The following is a 19,055-nucleotide window of genomic DNA, read 5'->3' on the forward strand; positions in this document are numbered from 1 at the left end:
CCGAATGGCCTACTCCTGCACCTAATTTCTATGTTTCTATCTTATCGAGAAGGTGATGAAGCTTCATGTTCCCGGACCAATCCCAAAAATCCAGGGAACTTCCACATCCACACAAACTACAGCCCATAATGTCGTATCAACCGTGATGCCAATTTTAATTGATCCCCTCTCCCTGTACATGGTCCAAATCCTTCCATGGCTAGACTGTTAATGGATCTGTCTAAGCGCCTGATAAATGCCACCATCATATCTGCTTTCCCAGCAACGCGTTCCAGGCACCCACCACCCTCTGTGTAAAACAACTTGGTTCAATGCCTCATATCCTTTTGATAATTGGGCAGATCCTTGACGGGGAAGTGATCCCTCGTCAGATGCCTGAAGGTTGGAGCCAACCCCAGTCCAATCACAACTTAACTATCAGGCCATGACGTTCGAGAGCCTGCCAGTGTTAACATCAAACATCATTCTCCAATTCCACGCATCCCTGGCATTTGTTGGCAGGATTTAGGGGAGGGAGATTCTTAGCGCAAGGCCGCTGGTATTACTGGAGTTGTTTGTTCAGGCTGCCACATGATGACAGCCGTGGGCAGCTTCAAAGGCCTCTGCATACGTAAGATGCCCACATTACTCCAGCTGCATTAACAGCTCCTGTTCAAAGCAATGACACTAATTCTGTTTAAGACAAGATATTTTCACATCTCTAGCACCACTTCCTCATCAACATAGAAACATAGAAATTAGGTGCAGGAGTAGGCCATTCGGCCCTACGAGCCTGCACCGCCATTCAATATGATCATGGCTGATCATCCAACTCAGTATCCCGTACCTGCCTTCTCTCCATACCCTCTGATCCCCTTGGCCACAAGGGCCACATCTAACTCCCTCTTAAATATAGCCAATGAACTGGCCTCAACTACCCTCTGTGGCAGAGAGTTCCAGAGATTCACCACTCTCTGTGTGAAAAAAGTTCTCCTCATCTCGGTTTTAAAGGATTTCCCCCTTATCCTTAAGCTGTGACCCCTTGTCCTGGACTTCCCTAACATCGGGAGCAATCTTCCTGCATCTAGCCTGTCCAACCCCTTAAGAATTTTGTAAGTTTCTATAAGATCCCCCCCTCAATCTCCTAAATTCTAGAGAGTATAAACCAAGTCTATCCAGACTTTCTTCATATGAAAGTCCTGAAATCCCAGGAACCAGTCTGGTGAAACTTCTCTGTACTCCCTCTATGGTACTAATGTCGTTCCTCAGATTTGGAGACCAAAACTGCACACAATACTCCAGGTGTGGTCTCACCAAGACTCTGTACAACTGCAGTAGAACCTCCCTGCTCCTATACTCAAATCCTCTTGCTATGAAAGCCAACATACCATTCGCTTTCTTTACTGCCTGCTGCACCTGCATGCCTACCTTCAATGACTGGTGTACCATGACATTTAATTTAGTTAAAGGATACAGCATGGAAACAGGCCCTTCGGCCCACCGAGAAGATGCTGACCATCGATCACCCGTTCACACTAGCTCACACTTTCTCATCCACTCCCTACACACGAGGGACCAGTTACAGGAGAAGGTTCCCGACCCATTCATAGAAACATAGAAAATAATTGCAGGAGGAGGCCATTCGGCCCTTCGAGCCTGCACCGCCATTCATTTCATCATGGCTGATCGTCCCCTATCAATAACCCGTGCCTGCCTTCTCCCCATATCCCTCGACTCCACTAGCCCCTAGAGCTCTATCTAACTCTCTCTTAAATCCATCTAGTGATTTGGCCTCCACTGCCCTCTGTGGCAGGGAATTCCATAAATTCACAACTCTCTGGGTGAAAAAGCTTTTTCTCACCTCAGTCTTAAATGACCTCCCCTTTACTCTAAGACTGTGGCCCCTGGTTCTGTACTCCCCCAACATTGGGAACATTTTTCCTGCATCTAGCTTGTCCAGTCAGGATCTCAGGCTCATAAAGCTGAGATCCTGAGTTCACTCCTCAGAGAAGGCATGGCTGCTTTATGCATCACAGCACCGTTTGGGAACAAAAACCGCAAGTGTTATATAATTGGAAAGTGTTATAAAATAAAATAAAATTGAAACTTAAAACTTAAAACTTATAAGTTATGGAGAGCTGTGGCTGCAGCCCTGACCATCACACACACACACACAAACCAACCTTCCTTCCATTGACTCCATCTACACCTCACGCTGCCTCGGCAAGGCCAGCAGCATCATCAAGGACCAGTCTCACCCCGGCCACTCCCTCTTCTCCCCTCTCCCATCGGCAAGAGGTACAAAAGTGTGAAAATGCACACACACCTCCAGATTCAGGGACAGTTTCTTCACAGTGATCAGATAATTGATCCATCCAAACACCAACTAGAGAGCGTTCCGTAGCTATTTGATTTGAGAATTAAGGGACAGAAGTTTAGGGGTAACATGAGGGGGAATTTCTTTACTCAGAGAGTGGTAGCTGTGTGGAATGAGCTTCCAGTGGAAGTGGTGGAGGCAGGTTCGATTTTATAATTTAAAAATAAATTGGATAGGTATATGGACGGGATAGGAATGGAGGGTTATGGTCTGAGTGCAGGTAGATGGGACTAGGGGAGAGTAAGTGTTCGGCACGGACTAGAAGGGCCGAGTGGCCTGTTTCCGTGCTGTAATTGTTATATGGTTACCATTTACCTCGCTGGAAACCCTCAGGCTATCGTTAATTAGTCTTTTCTGGACTTAATATGACACTAAATGTTACTCCCTATATCCTGTATCTGTACACTGTGGGTGACTTGATTGTAATCTTGCATTGTCTTTCCACTGACTGGTTAGCATGCAACAAAAAAGGCTTTCCTTGTACCTCTGTATACATGGTGCCATTACAGTAGAGTTGCTGCCTTTCAGCGCCTGAGACCCGGGTTCGATCTAGCCTCCGGGTGCTGTCTGTACGGAGTTTGCATGTTCTCCCAGTGACCTGCGTGGGTTTTCTCCAGGCGCTCCGGTTTCCTCCCACACTCCAAAGACGTACAGATTAGTAGGCTAATTGGCTTGGTGTAAATGTAAATTGTCCCTAGAGTGTGTAGGATAGTGTTAGCATGCGGGGGTTGCTGGTCGGTGTGGGCCTGTTTCTGTGCTGTATCTCGAAACTAAACGAAATCAGACCCAAAACATCATTTGTCCATTCCCTCCACAGATGCTGCCTGACCCGCTGAGTTCTTCCAGCAATTTGTTGTCATTGCATTAAGTTCCAGGCACAGCTGTAACATGACAATAATTACTTTTTAAATCATTGGTACAGTAAATATAGTTGCCAGACCTAACAGTTTATAAATCAGTTCCTATTTGGAGCAGTTTCCAGCGTTCTCCAATTCTGCTTAGATTGAAGTGATGAGCTATGGGTCAGAGATTTGGCACCAGACTAGTTTTAATCTCTGATTTCCAGGAAACCTATCCAGCCATAAATCATGTCACAAATTAGCTTTTGTGTTTATCAGAATCCAAACACACTGGTTAGAAGCTCATTTCACCCTCAGGCAACGATCAAGTCTGAAACATTCACGGCAGTCTCAGGCAGATTGTGAGGCTCTTAGTAGCAGCTGCAGAGGTCATACAGTTATCACGGCAATATAGTTTAGAAACAAGGAACTGCCGATGAAAAAAAGGTCAAGTGTGCTGGAGTAACTCAGCGGGTCAGGCAGCATCTGTGGAGACATGGATAGGTGACGTTTCACAGAGTGCTGGAGTAACTCAGCGGGTCAGGCAGCATCTATGGAGTGAAGGAAATAGGCAACGTTTCGGGCCGAAACCCGGAAGGGTTTCGGCCCGAAACGTTGCCTATTTCCAGAAGAGTTTCGGCCCGATACGATGCTGGTTCATTATGATGATAGACACAAAATGCTGGAGTAACTCAGCGGGTCAGGCAGCATCTGTGGAGAACATGGATAGGTGACGTTTCACAGAGTGCTGGAGTAACTCAGCGGGTCAGGCAGCATCTGTGGAGAACATGGATAGGTGACGTTTCACAGAGTGCTGGAGTAACTCAGCGGGACAGGCAGCATCTGTGGAGAACATGGATAGGTGACGTTTCACAGAGTGCTGGAGTAACTCAGTGGGTCAGGCAGCATCTGTGGAGAACATGGATAGGTGACGTTTCACAGAGTGCTGGAGTAACTCAGTGGGTCAGGCAGCATCTGTGGAGAACATGGATAGGTGACGTTTCACAGAGTGCTGGAGTAACTCAGCGGGTCAGGCAGCATCTGTGGAGAACATGGATAGGTGACGTTTTGGGCAGAGGCCTTTCTTTGGACTGAGGGTCAAGGTAAAAGGAAACGAGAGATATAGACGGGGATAGAGAGAGATATAGAACAAATGTATAGAAGATATGCAAAAAGAGTAACAATGAAAAACGAATCAGGTCATTGTTAGCTGAGGTCCAGAGATGCTGTCTGATTATTCCAGCGTTTATGTCTATGCACAGGGGACATTTTGGAACAGAACTGAAGGAGGGTGTCGACACAAGAGCATCACTGACCAGTAGCGAGCATGCTGACCGGTTGCATCGTGGCTTGGTTTGGCAATTTGAGTGCCCTGGAGAGGAAGAGACTACAAAAAGTAGTAAACACTGCCCAGTCCATCATCGGCTCTGACCTTCCTTCCATCGAGGGGATTTATCGCAGTCGCGGCCTCAAAAAGGCTGGCAGTATCATCAAGGACCACACACCATCCTGGCCACACACTCATCTCCCTGCTACCTTCAGGTAGAAGGTACAGGAGCCTGAAGACTGCAACGTCCAGGTTCAGGAATAGCTACTTCCCCACAGCCATCAGGCTATTAAACCTGGCTCGGACAAAACTCTGAACATTAATAACCCAATATCTGTTTATATCAGTTTATTTATTCATGTGTGTGTATATATTTATATTGTGGTATATGGACACACTGATCTGTTTTGTAGTAAATGCCTACTATGTTCTGTGTGCTGAAGCAAAGCAAGAATTTCATTGTCCTATACAGGGACACATGACAATAAACTCACTTGAAATTGTCCACGTTCCCCACTTGGCCCACTGAGTTACTCCAGCATTTTGTCCTCTGGGTTCTAGAACAGCTTCTTCCCAGCAGCATGATCTTGAACACTGCAGTTCAGCTCAGCTTATTGTCACGTGTACCAAGTTACAGTGAAAATCATTTGTTACATGCTAATCATACATCATTACAATCGATCCAATGCACAACACTAACCTCAGCAACTATGATCTACAGACTGTGTCTTTGGTAACACGAGGGAATTTGTTTTTACACAATAATGGTCAATGATTATTAGTTATTAATTTATTGTATAGGTGAAAATTATATATTAATGTGTATGTTGTTGCATTTCCAGGCCTGGGAATCTGCAGCAAGTAAGATTTTTAAAATATCTATTATTTCATTCATTTCACCGATTCTGGTCTGGGCACTTAAATAAGGGTACTTCATCAAAATGATCTAAAAACATTAGCCGTGGAGAATATCAGACGACAAACAGGGCTGAGGCTATTAAGGCTATTTAGAAGCCGGGGAATTAAATATCAGAACAATTCGACATTCTATGCCACATCAATCGTTTAAACAGCTTTGAATTAGAGATGAAATTAACCCACGATAATTAAAAACGCTACATAGTGAAGGTGAAGGTTAAAGCAGCTACGAGTGTGGAATTAGCTCAGGGGTGTGCGTCCATATTCATCTCAGGTCTGTGGTGGCAGCATTGACTGATGATCCTTCTTCGCTGAAACAGCAACGTACAGCTCCTGCAGAGTCAACCATCTAAGCATCGTAAAGCTGGCAGCAATCTTCCTCACAGAAGTGCACCTGGAATAATCTCTAATGAGTACAGCGTTAAAGCCTCCTGCTGGGAGAATGGCGTGGCGGGGCTGGAGCTATCCCGAGCTAATTCTGCCACCACCATCATCTCTTGCGACAAGTGATGGCTCCCACTGATTGTCGCCGGAAGCAACAATGACAACCAGGTCAACATTTGAAACATGGAAGATGGACATGAAAGAAAGGGGGAGGAGGAGATTTATTGTGAATGTCAGGCTGCACTCTCTCCGTATTCTGAAACGTCTTATCTTTGATAAAGGGTGATCTTATAGAGGCAACCATGAGGGGAATAGATCAGGTAGACACACACAGTCTTCTGCCCAGAGTAGGGGAAATCGAACATTGAATAATCGCGCCAAAATTGGTGGCGCCTGCTGGTGTAATATATACAAAGTGAATTCCACCATGCAGTTTCATGTCAGAAATATAGAACTATTGACCACTGAGGATACAGGTTTAAGGTGAAGGGGGAAGGATAGAAACATAGAAATTAGGTGCAGGAGTAGAGGCCATTCGGCCCTTCGAGCCTGCACCGCCATTCAATATGATCATGGCTGATCATCCAACTCAGTATCCCGTACCTGCCTTCTCTCCATACCCCCTAATCCCCTTAGCCACAAGGGCCACATCTAACTCCCTCTTAAATATAGCCAATGAACTGTGGCCTCAACTACCTTCTGTGGCAGAGAGTTCCAGAGATTCACCACTCTCTGTGTGAAAAAAGTTCTTCTCATCTCGGTTTTAAAGGATTTCCCCCTTATCCTTAAGCTGTGACCCCTTGTCCTGGATGAACTAGGAACCCGGGGGGCAGCTTTATTCTTTAAACACAAACGGTGGTGGGTATATGAAATGAACTGCCGGAAGGGGTTGTTGAAGCAGGTAGTATCACAACATGGAAGCAGCATTTGGACAGGTACATGGATAGGACAGGTTTAGAGGGATACAAGCCAAACGCAGGCAGGTGGGTCCTGTGTAGATCGGACATGTTGGTCGGCGTGGGCAAGTTGGGCCGAAGGTCCTGTTTCCACGCTGTACGAGTCTTTTCTTTGAATTGGGGAAGTGCTGAAGTGTATGCTTTGTCCTTCATTGAGATTTTCCAAGGACAGATAATTTCATCCATACATCCGATGGATTTTGCTGACTTGGCTGCCGTGAAATATCCTGATTACAATTCCAAGCACCCCAGCAAATAATTGTGCATTTGAAACAAAAAATGCTGGCAAGTTGCAGAGAAGAGTTACGAGGATGTGGTCAGGGGCTGAGCTATAGGGAGAGAGGTTGGGGCAGGCTAGGACTCTATACCTTGGAGCACCTAAAGCTGAAGGGTGATCTTCAGGAGGGGCATAAGACCATGAGGGTGAATTTATAGGGTCTGTTACGCAAGTAGAGCACTCAAAAACCAGAGGACAATAGACAATAGGTGCAGGAGTAGGCCATTCGGCCCTTCGAGCCTGCACCGCCATTCATTGTGATCGTGGATCACACAGAAACGTACAAAATTCTTAAGGGGTTGGACAGGCTAGATGCAGGAAGATTGTTCCCGATGTTGGGGAAGTCCAGAACAAGGGGTCACACAGTTTAAGGATAAGGGGGAAATCTTTTAGGACCGAGATGAGAAAAATTCTGCGTACAGTTTTGGTCTCCAAATCTGAGGAAATACATTCTTGCCATAGAGGGAGTACAGAGAAGGTTCACCAGACTGATTCCTGGGATGTCAGGACTTTCATATGAAGAAAGACTGGATAGACTCGGCTTGTACTCGCTAGAATTTAGAAGATTGAGGGGAGATCTTATAGAAACTTATAGAATTCTTAAGGGGTTGGACAGACTAGATGCAGAAAGATTGTTCCCGATGTTGGGGAAGTCCAGGACAAAGGGTCACACAGTTTAAGGATAAGGGGGAAATCTTTTGGGACCGAGCTGAGAAAAACATTTTTCACACAGAGAGTGGTGAATCTGTGGAATTCTCTGCCACAGAAGGTAGTTGAGGCCACACAGTTCATTGGCTATATTTAAGAGGGAGTTAGATGTGGCCCTTGTGGCTAAAGGGATCAGGGGGTATGGAGAGAAGGCAGGTACAGGATACTGAGTTGGATGATCAGCCATGATCATATTGAATGGCGGTGCAGGCTCGAAGGGCCGAATGGCCTCTACTCCTGCACCTATTGTCTATGTTTCTATGTTTCTATGGGTGATCATCCACAATCAGTACCCCGTTCCTGCCTTCTCCCCATATCCCCTGACTCCACTTTCATTATGAGCTCTATCTAACTCTCTCTTGAAAGTGGACATGGGTTAAAGGTGAGAGGACAAACATTTAATAGGGACCTGTGAGGGGCAATGTTTTTACTCAGAGAATGGAGAGCATATGGGTCTTGCTGCCACAGGAGGTAGTCGAGGCAAGTACTGGAACTCAATTTAAAATACACTTGGACAGGGGCGGGGATGGGAGATGTTTAGAGGGATATGGGCCAAACTTGGGTAAATGTGACGTTACAAGAACATGACCCACAGCCAGCAATGGTGAGGCAAATGTTGAGCAGGGGGAAGGATGGTGCCTGTGTGCAGCCCAGCACACAGCTGGCATTGAGGCCATTAACAGAAGCAATCTGAGGCGGCTGATTAAGAACCTCACAGAAGAAGTGGTTTAAGTGCAATTTATCACCAGGCAAATTGGAACTGTAGAAGAAATAAAGCAATTGACAAGGCTCAGTGTTCTCCAGGCTCACTGGAATGGTTAGCAACGCTGGAAGTCACAATACATACACGCCACTTGACTTACCAAGTGGAGAGGCGACCTGCTTTCATCAGCCACACTTCATTAATCTGATGATCAGCCTCAGCTTCCGAGCAGATCAGTCAGCCTCTTCTTGCGTGAACAACTTCCCCTTAGATGTCTCCTTTTCACACCCTGTCCCACTTAGGAAACCTGAACGGAAACCTCTGGAGACTTTGCGCCCCACCCAAGGTTTCCGTGCGGTTCCCGGAGGTTGCAGGTAGTTGCAGGTAGTGGAAGCAGGTAGGGAGACTGACAAAAACCTCCGGGAACCTCACGGAAACCTTCGGCGGGGCGCAAAGTCTCAAGAGGTTTCGGTTCAGGTTTCCTAAGTGGGACAGGGGCATTACCCTTCTCCCCCAACTCGCAATCCGACGAAAGGTCTCGACCCGAAACGTCACCCGTTCCTTCTCTCCAGAGACGCTGCCTGTCCCACTGAGTCACTCCAGCGTTTTGTGTCTATCTTCCGTTTAACCAGCATCTGCAGTTCCTTCCTACCAGTTTTGGGCCTGATTTCATCCCAGCACGTTACAATGCATAAGCAAGGCACAAAGATCTTGAGCAAGGCACAAAGTGCTGGATGAACTCAGCGGGTCAGGCAGCATCTGTGGAGGGAATGGACAAACGATGAACATTAAGCAGACGGATGGAGTCAGGGAAGAAAGTTGGAATGGAGAGGCGAGGACACACCACAGCCTGGCACATGATAAGCGGAAAGTCCACAAAGTGCTAGAGTTTCATTGTAGTTTGGTTTAGAGATACAGCACACAGGCCCTTCAGCAATCCCCACACACTTACACTAACCTACACACACTAGGGACAATTTATACATAGATAAATAGACAATCAATGCAGGAGTAGGCCATTCAGCCGATGCTGACTTGGACCGATCCTGTTACTGCTGTCCAAATGTGCCGCTATTTCATCTTTAATAATTGACTCCAGCATCTTCCCCACCACCGATGTCAGGCTAACGGGTCTTCAATTCCGTTTTCTCTCTCCCTCCTTTCTTAAAAAGTGGGACAACATTAGCTACCCTCCAATCCACAGGAACCGATCCAAAATCTATAGAACATTGGAAAATGATCACCAATGCGTCCACAATGCCAAGAGCCACCTCCTTGAGTACCCTGGGATGCAGACCATCAGGCCCTGGGGATTTATCAGTCTTCAGTCCCATCAGTCTACCCAACACCATTTCACCAGAACAACAGTGGTGGGTCTCATCAGTGACAATGATGAAATCGGCGTACAGGATGGAGGTGGAGCTGCTCACAGGTTGGTGCAAACCCCACAACCTCATTCTCAACGTGGGAAAAACTAAGGAGATGGTGGTTGACTTCAGGAGGGCGGGGAAACAACACCATACACCTCTGCACATCGATGGAGCTGATGTGGAAAGGGTCAGCAGCGTGAAGTTCCTAGGACTACACCTGTCAGATGACCTGACATCCACGGCCAACACCACAGCACTGGTCAAGAGAGCCCAGCAGCGACTACACCCTCTCCGAAGACTACGTAAAGCAGGTCTCCCCACTACACACCAACGGACTTTTTATAGGGGGACAATCGAGAGGACATTGACCTACGGCATCACTTCCTGGTTCGGGAGCTGCAAGGCCTACGAACGGCACCAACTGGACAGGATTGTGAAGACCGCCAGCAGGATTATTGGTGCTCCACTCCCTTTCCTGCTGGACATACATGCTGGACGATGTGCAGAGGTGTATGGTGTTGTTTCTTGACTAATGTGAATTTCCTTCAGTTCCTCCATCACCCTAGGCCCTCTGAAACCCTTCTTCAGACATCTTGGAGATTGTTTGTGTCTTCCTTAGTGAAGGCAGAACCATTTCCTTGTTCCCCATAATAAATTCACCCGTTTCTGTCTTCAAGGGACCCATATATGTCCGAACTTTTTTTTCTCTTCACATACCTAAAGAAGCGTTTTACTATCCTCCTTTGTATTCTTGGCTAGCTTACCTTTGTCCTTCATCTTTTCTCCCCGTATTGCCTTTTTTAGTTACCTTCTGTTGATCTATAAAAGTTTCCCAATCCTCTGGCTAATTCAGATTTATAGAAAGCCAATTAACCTACAAACCTGCACGTCTTTGGAGTGTGGGAGGAAACCGGAGCGCCCGGAGAAAACCCACGTGGTCACGGGGAGAACGTACAGGAAGCACCCGTGGCCAGGATGGAACCCGGGTCTCTGGCACTGTGAGGCAGGAACTCTACCGCTGGCCCACCGTGCTGCCCAAGATATAAAAGGACAAATAGCAATCATCTTTTAAAAAATCAGTAAAATGAGTTTGCATGGGTATCGGGACATCTGTTTGGCTACCACTGCGATGCTTGATGACTGAACCACAGAGGTATTTGTTGGAGGTACATGATTTACAGCCATTGTCACAGCGATCAGATAACAAGTGAGCGCTGAAGGGTTTTTGTAAATTCTGTTACATGTTTTGTACAAAAGATGACATGAATCTTTGTTCAGTGAACAGTCTGGTTGGATTGTTCCCAATGGCCATTGTGTATGACACTCTTAAATAAAGCCTTGAGTGCCTTGCCCAAACTTTGTGTGTGTGTTTTAAACTTTTCTTTAACAGAGTAATCCAGCAGGCCAGACAGCATCTCTGGGGAACACGGGCAGGTGACGTTTCGTGTCTGGATAGACAATGGGGATGGTTCTCCACAGATGTTGCCTGACCCGCTGAATTACTCCAGCACTCTGTGAAACGCCACCTATCCATGTTCTCCACAGATGCTGCCTGACCCGCTGAGTTACTCCAGCACTCTGTGAAACGTCACCTATCCATGTTCTCCACAGATGCTGCCTGACCCGCTGAGTTACTCCAGCACTCTGTGAAACGCCACACCATGTTCTCCACAGAGTGCACGACCCGCACACACACTCTGTGAAACACACCTACCCACACTGTTCTCACACAGATGCTGCCTGACCCGCTGAGTTACACACACACATTGACACACACACTGACACACATAGTACATGCCCACAGATAACCATACAAACACACACCTACACTGACACACACACAGCACCCGCTCACACACAGATGACCACACACACCCACACTGACACACACACAGCACCCGCCCACACACACCGACACACACACAGATGACCATATAAACACACACTGCACATGCCCACATACCTTATAGAGCAGATCTAAATATAGAAGCCCTGTTGCTGAAACACGACGACAGCAGCAGGATAAAAATGGCATTGCATAATGGGATTACTATTAGAAAAATGCGTTTAATGATGTTACAGCAAATTTCAGGGCAAATATAGTATGCAACATAATTTCCGCTATAAGCAGAATGCATTGAAGTCTTAAAATAATTCAGTTTAAGGCCAAAGAGTTATGTTACTCGCAATAACCAAGATAATCTGTCAAATCAAGTTGCTGACACAGTGCCCTCCATAATGTTTGGGACAAAGACCCATCATTTATTTATTTGCCTCTGTATTCCACAAATTGAGATTTGTAAATCACATGTAGTTAAAATGCACATTGTCAGATTTTAAAACAGGCCATTTTTATACATTTTGGCTTCACCATGTAGAAATTACAGCAGTGTTTATATGTAGTCCCCTTTGAACAAGCTGCCAGAGGAGGTAGTTGAGGCAGGGACCATCGCAACATTTAAGAAACAGTTAGACAGGTTTGGAGGAATATTGACCAAATGCTGGCAGGTGGGACTAGTGTAGCTGGGACATGTAGGCCCGTATGGGGCTGAAGGGCCTGCTTACACACTGTATCACTCTATTTCAGCCTTCAGTTTGAATTCCTCCTGAATGAAACATAGAAAATAGGTGCAGGAGGAGGCCATTCGGCCCTTCGAGCCAGCACCGCCATTCATTGCGATCATGGCTGATCGTCCCTGATCAATAACCCGTGCCTGCCTTTTCCCCGTATCCCTTGACTCCACTAGCCCCTGGAGCTCTATCCAACTCTCTCTTAAATCCACCCAGTGACTTGGCCTCCACTGCCCTCTGTGGCAGGGAATTCCACAAATTCACAACTCTCTGGGTGAAAAAGCTTTTTCTCACCTCAGTCTTAAATGGCCTCCCCTTTACTCTTAAACTGTGTGGCCCCTGGTTCTGTACTCCCCCAACATCGGGAACACGTTTCCTGCCTCTAGCGTGTCCAAACCCTTAACAATCTTACATGTCTCACCTCAGTCTTAAATGGTGAATCTTGAGTCTTGAGTGGTGAATCTCTGGAACTCTCTGCCACAGAGGGTAGTTGAGGCCAGTTCATTGGCTATACTTAAGAGGGAGTTAGATGTGGCCCTTGTGGCCAAGTGGATCAGAGGGTATGGAGAGAAGGCAGGTACGGGATACTGAGTTGGATGATCAGCCATGATCATATTGAATGGCGGTGCAGGCTCGAAGGGCCGAATGGCCTACTCCTGCACCTAATTTCTATGTTTCTATGTTTCAATGAGATCCCCTCTCATCCCCTTCATTCCCCTGGGAGTGACCATGGAACTGATGGACTAATCGATCACCTTCTCTGCCATTATAAGACGAGGCATGGAGGCACTGATTAGACCATTCGTTGCTGTCTCTACCAAACTCTGACTTAACACCTGGTTTATATAAGCAGAAAGCAGCATTCTCTATTTGTTTGATGAACACACACAATGCACTCAGTAAATCAAACACACCATTCATCATGAAGATAATACCTGTCAGAGAACACCTCACCCCATTATAACGATAAATAAGAAAAGCATAATGATGGATGCACAGTACTTGTACGGGCACTCCCTCCCTTTCAGGGAATAAACACACCAGCCTTGCTTCATAGCATCCCCACCGCAGGCCCTTCGGCCCACCTTGTCCATGCCAACCACGTTGACATATTGGCCATTTGCCTGCATTCGGTTGATATCCCTTGAAACTGTTCTTATCCATATTTTATCTGTCTAAATGTGTGAGGAGGAACTGCAGGACCTGCTTTAAACAAGGTAGACACAAAGAGCAGGAGTAACTCAACGGGTCAGGCAGCATCTCTGGAGGACGTGGATAGGCAACGTTTCAGGTTAGTCACAAGGAATAGGAGTAGAATTAGGACACACAAAAAAGCTGGAGAAACTCAGCGGGTGCAGCAGCATCTATGGAGCGAAGGAAATAGGCAACGTTTCGGGCCGAAACCCTTCTTCAGTAGAATTAGGCCGTTCGGCCCATCAGGGTTGGGACCCTTCTTCAGACAGATAACTTGGTTTGTAGTGTAGGAAGGAACTGCAGACGCTGGTTTAAACCGAAGGTAGACACAAAAAGCTGGAGTAAGCCAGTGGGTCAGGCAGCATCTCTGGAGAGAAGGAATAGGTGACGTTTCGAGTCAACACCCTTCTTCAGACCAGTCTCTCTCCAGAGATGCTGCCTGATCTGCTGAGTTACTCCAGCTTTTTCTGTCTAAATGTCCTTTGGAAGTACAGAACCCCTGGTTCCAAATAGCAGGGAAAAGGAAGAAAAATTACATTTGGTATCTATATGCAAATTGTATCATTAACATAACACAGTTATCTATTAGCATTAGAAACACACCTGCCCAATTGAAAGGAAGATAGGAATCTTTGTAATATTGGGTGAAATATGGAAGCTATACTGTGCACTTTTGTAAGATAGAATAGCAATTCACAGGCTAGATATTGAGCCTAATTGACAATGGAAATCCCTGATCACTTGAGCCTGGGAATAAAAATGTGACATTGTCATCGCCGTTGGTTTTGGTGTTAATTAATTAAACTTAAACAGTGAACTAACCAGGCAAAACCCACAATTCACAGACTGGGATGAAGGATTATATGTCTCCATTTCATTCAGCTCACTCCAAGAAAATTACTCAGCTAACTGAGGAAGGAAGCGATCGCAATCAGCGATGGGGCCCTGACGTGCAGGAGAGCTGTACGGGCTCATCACTAGAGATGTCATTCAGTCGAGCCATGAAGGGAGAGTGGCACAGTGGCCCAGTTGGTAGAGCAACAGGGATGTCAGGACTGTCTTATGAAGATGGGATGTCAGGACTGTCTTATGAAGATGGGATGTCAGGACTGTCTTATGAAGAAAGACTGGATAGACTCGGTTTATACTCTCTAGAATTTAGAAGATTGAGAGGGGATCTTATAGAAACTTACAAAATTCTTAAGGGGTTGGACAGGCTAGATGCAGGAAGATTGTTCCCGATGTTGGGGAAGTCCAGGACAAGGGGTCACAGCTGTAAAGGGGAAATCCTTTAAAACCGAGATGAGAAGAACTTTTTTCACACAGAGAGTGGTGAATCTCTGGAACTCTTGCCACAGAGGGTAGTCGAGGCCAGTTCATTGGCTATATTTAAGAGGGAGTTAGATGTGGCCCTTGTGGCTAAGGGGATCAGGGGGTATGGAGAGAAGGCAGGTACGGGATACTGAGTTGGATGATCAGCCATGATCATATTGAATGGCGGTGCAGGCTCGAAGGGCCGAATGGCCTACTCCTGCACCTAATTTCTATGTTTCTATGTTTCTAACAGCCTCTCAGTGCCAGGGACCCGGGTTCGATCCTGACCTTGAGTGCCGCCAGTGTGGCCCCCGTGGGTTTAGTTTAGTTTAGTGTAGTGTAGAGATACAGCGTGGGAACAGGCCTTTCAGCCTACTCCCACCAGCAACCGACATACACTACACTACCCCAGGGTAAAGGATTTTGAAACTAGAGGGCACAGACTTAAGGTGAAAGGGGAGAGATTTAAGAGGGACCTCAGAGGCTTGTCTGTAGGTGGAATACGTTGAAGAAGCTAGAGATTATAGATCAGAGGTCTATATCAGAGATAGATCAGCCATGGTTAAATGGTGGAGTAGAAGGGCCAAAATGGCCTAATTCTGCTCCTATGATATGTATCTTTTTAAAAAGGTGCACGATATACTCCAGACCTGACACAATTGCATGAAGACTTCTTCAATATTAAAAAGTTTCCTGTAACAATGGCTTACATACTATTTGCTTTTTAAATGTCTCATTTACCAGCACAAGAACCTGTACACAACCCACCTCTGAATCTTAACCCCAATCCTTCACCAAGTGAATCACCCCACAACTAGAGAGCAGTGCTGAACTAGGCTATCCTTGATGGGCCGAATGGCCTAATTCCACTCCTATAACTTGTGAACTTTGCTGTCTTAACCTTGCACTAAACGTTATTCCCTTACCATGCATCTATACACTGTAATGGCTCGATTGTAATTATGTACTGGCTTTCCGCTGACTTGTTAGCACGCAACAAAAGCTTTTCACTGTACCTCGGTACACGTGACAATAAAGTGAACTGATTTAAAACATACTCTTTTTCTCTATGGGGTCAATGGCTCCGAGCTTTGTCGGAAGTGTATTCCATGCACCTTCTCCCCAGCCAGCAAGATACATCCAAGGCCCAGTGCCAGACCCACCAGCTGTCCTCTAACATTCGACTCATGCAGCTATTCCGTGTAACTTTAGACACTGGGTGTCAAAAGGCTATGCACCAAGATCACAGTTAATCTCAATCATATCCTGAGCAAATGTGCATCTGAACAGATGCCCAAACCTTCTTAACCAAGTTTGGGAGAGTGCAAATCCACCCTCCTTCGCGCACCAACACCATCATTACAGCAGTGTAATATAAACCCAGCCTCATGTTGGACCCCGTCTCCAGAATTCGGGGAATTGTGCCACACTAGAGTCCTTTTGGATCACACCTCAACTGTTTCCCTGTAGCTTTGCACATTTTTTAATCTCTTCCAAAATATCGCCAATTCTATTTCGAAACTTACTATTAAATCCGTCCCCTTTGCACCTTCAGGTGCTGCATTGCAGAGCAGTATGGTTTATGTTAATGTGCCTGTAAAGATGCAAGCATGTAAGAGTTTTCCGTGGACATGTTTAGGTTTACTACAGTAGAAAGGTATGCTTGGCAAACAGCTCAGATGTGTTAAACACTTGACTCTTGCATTGTAAACACCAGGGCTTCAGCGATGCGTACATCCATATGCACTCGCTTTCACCAGTCACAGCTGGGAATATTTGACCCGATTTCTCCCCTTCCTATTGCAACCCACGGCCACTCCAGCGCTGGTATCTAATGTGAAGATGTTCTTGAGAAAGTCTTGGACGGTTTCAGTCCTATTCTGTTAACCAGCTTGTTCATTCATAACTCCAAGGTAACTGGAGCCAGTCACACAGGGCAAAAACAGGCCCTTCGGCCCGACCCAGCCATGCTGACCAAGATGCACCACTTGCCCACATTTGACCTGCATCCCTCTAAACCTTTCATATCCATGTACCCATCCAAATGCTGCTATCATACCTGCATCAACTGCTTCCTCCGGCAGTTCGTTTAAAATATCGACCACCTTTCGTGAGAAAACATTGCCCCTCAAGCTCCGATCAAATCTTTGTCTCTCTCCTTAAAGCTGACCCTAATTACCATGCACTGCTCGTTAACAGTTGTGAACAAGATCACAGACTAATGTATTGGAGACATGACAGAATAAATGTACAACTATCACAGGCTCTCAGTAATTTCCATTTATTGTCACAGAACACCATACACTTGGGGCAAGTTTGTTCAGACACCTGTTACTACAGGTAATGCATAAACAGTGCAAAACACTGAGGAGTTTAGGCTTCATATGCAAGAACCAACACAAGTGAGGGCACAAGCTCACCTTGAACCCGTTAATGTTCACCGACCTTGTTAAACTACAGTGCATTGGTGGCAACTAGTGGCTGGAAAGGAGTTGTGCAATGAAGGATCACTAACAAACAGTAATGTACTTTATTTTCCAATCAACAGTGTTATACCTCTACGATTCATACTTCACTTTTCCCAGATGGCAAGTGTGTGCGTCCTGCTATCTTTCTCCACCAAATATGAGACAAGATGTATTTACAAGGAGTGACGATCGATTGGGAATGCCTCGGTCTTGGGACGCATCCTGGTGGCCACGTACATCACCTCCCACCTCCACCAGAGCCACCGCTGCCCCCGTTAGGGTCCTGTGCGCCCGACATCATCAGGAAAATCACGATGGGAACGATGTACATCCACTGTGAAAGGAAAGGCAGGAAAAGCAGGTCAACCTCAGACTCACCAAACTCTGCAGCAACAGCGACAAAGAGGGATAGATCAGTGAGCGACCACAAGGCTGTGATAGAGCATTGTTCTTGTATCCAGTGCACAATGACACTCATTTTATAAAGCCAAGTTGAGGAATTGGTTTAAAACCATGGTGGGAGAGTTAGCATCTACAAAAAGCAACCCTGTCATCCCTGCCACTGATAAAGGAAGACACAGAGTGCTGGAATAACTCAGCGGGTCAGGCAGCATCTGTGGAGAACACGGATAGATCGCCACTTGTTGTAAATACACCTTGTCTCATATTTGCAGTACGGTATCCGTGTTCTCCACAGATGCTGCCTGACCCGCTGAGTTACTCCAGCATTTTGTGTCTATCATCATAATGAACCAGCATCGTATCGGGCCGAAACTCTTCTGGAAATAGGCAACGTTTCGGGCCGAAACCCGGAAGGGTTTCGCCCCGAAACGTTGCCTATTTCCTTCACTCCATAGATGCTGCTGCACCCGCCGAGTTACTCCAGCACTCTGTGAAACGTCACCTATCCATGTTCTCCACAGATGCTGCCTGACCCGCTGAGTTACTCCAGCACTCTGTGAAACGTCACCTATCCATGTTCTCCACAGATGCTGCCTGACCCGCTGAGTTACTCCAGCACTCTGTGAAACGTCACCTATCCATGTTCTCCACAGATGCTGCCTGACCCGCTGAGTTACTCCAGCACTCTGTGAAACGTCACCTATCCATGTTCTCCACAGATGCTGCCTGACCCGCTGAGTTACTCCAGCATTTTGTGTCCATCATCATAATGAACCAGCATCGTATCGGGCCGAAACTCTTCTGGAAATAGGCAACGTTTCGGGCCGAAACCCGGAAGGGTTTCGGCCCGAAACGTTGCCTATTTCCTTCACTCCATAGATGCTGCTGCACCCGCAGAGTTACTTATGTCCTTTGGCATCTTCCCTTCTCCACAGATACCAAGGGCCTGAGCGTTCTCCAGAGACAGTCACAACAGACACCAACTTTAACTGTGTCGACTATGCACGCTGTAAAGAATGATTACATGGATATCTGTAGCAAGAATCCTGGATAACATTCTTCTCGTTTCCTTCCTCCAGAGTCACGATGAGCAACCATAAAACTAACTAAAGCATGGGTCCCTGGTCTGAGAAAATCACTACCGTGGCGCAGTGGTAGAGTTGCTGCCTCACAGCGCCAGAAACCCGGGTTCGATCCTGACTAAGGGTGCTGTCTGTACGGAGTTTGTATCTTCTACCCCGTGGCCTGCGTGGGTTTTCTCAGGACGC

General features: G+C 46.5%; 1 protein-coding gene across 1 annotated transcript in view; it reads right to left on the reverse strand.

Annotated features, from left to right (window-relative positions):
* Positions 1–17,182: 17,182 nt before the first annotated feature.
* Positions 17,183–19,055, reverse strand: part of emc10 (ER membrane protein complex subunit 10) — a 35,170-nt gene continuing 33,297 nt past the window's right edge. The window contains exon 6 of the mRNA XM_055663420.1: positions 17,183–17,719. Within this exon, the coding sequence (XP_055519395.1) occupies positions 17,624–17,719 (96 nt within the window). The 3' untranslated portion in view covers positions 17,183–17,623. The remainder of the gene's footprint in view (positions 17,720–19,055) is intronic.

Source organism: Leucoraja erinacea, chromosome 37 (genome assembly GCF_028641065.1).
Source record: "Leucoraja erinacea ecotype New England chromosome 37, Leri_hhj_1, whole genome shotgun sequence".
NCBI classification, from domain to species: Eukaryota; Metazoa; Chordata; class Chondrichthyes; order Rajiformes; family Rajidae; genus Leucoraja; species Leucoraja erinaceus.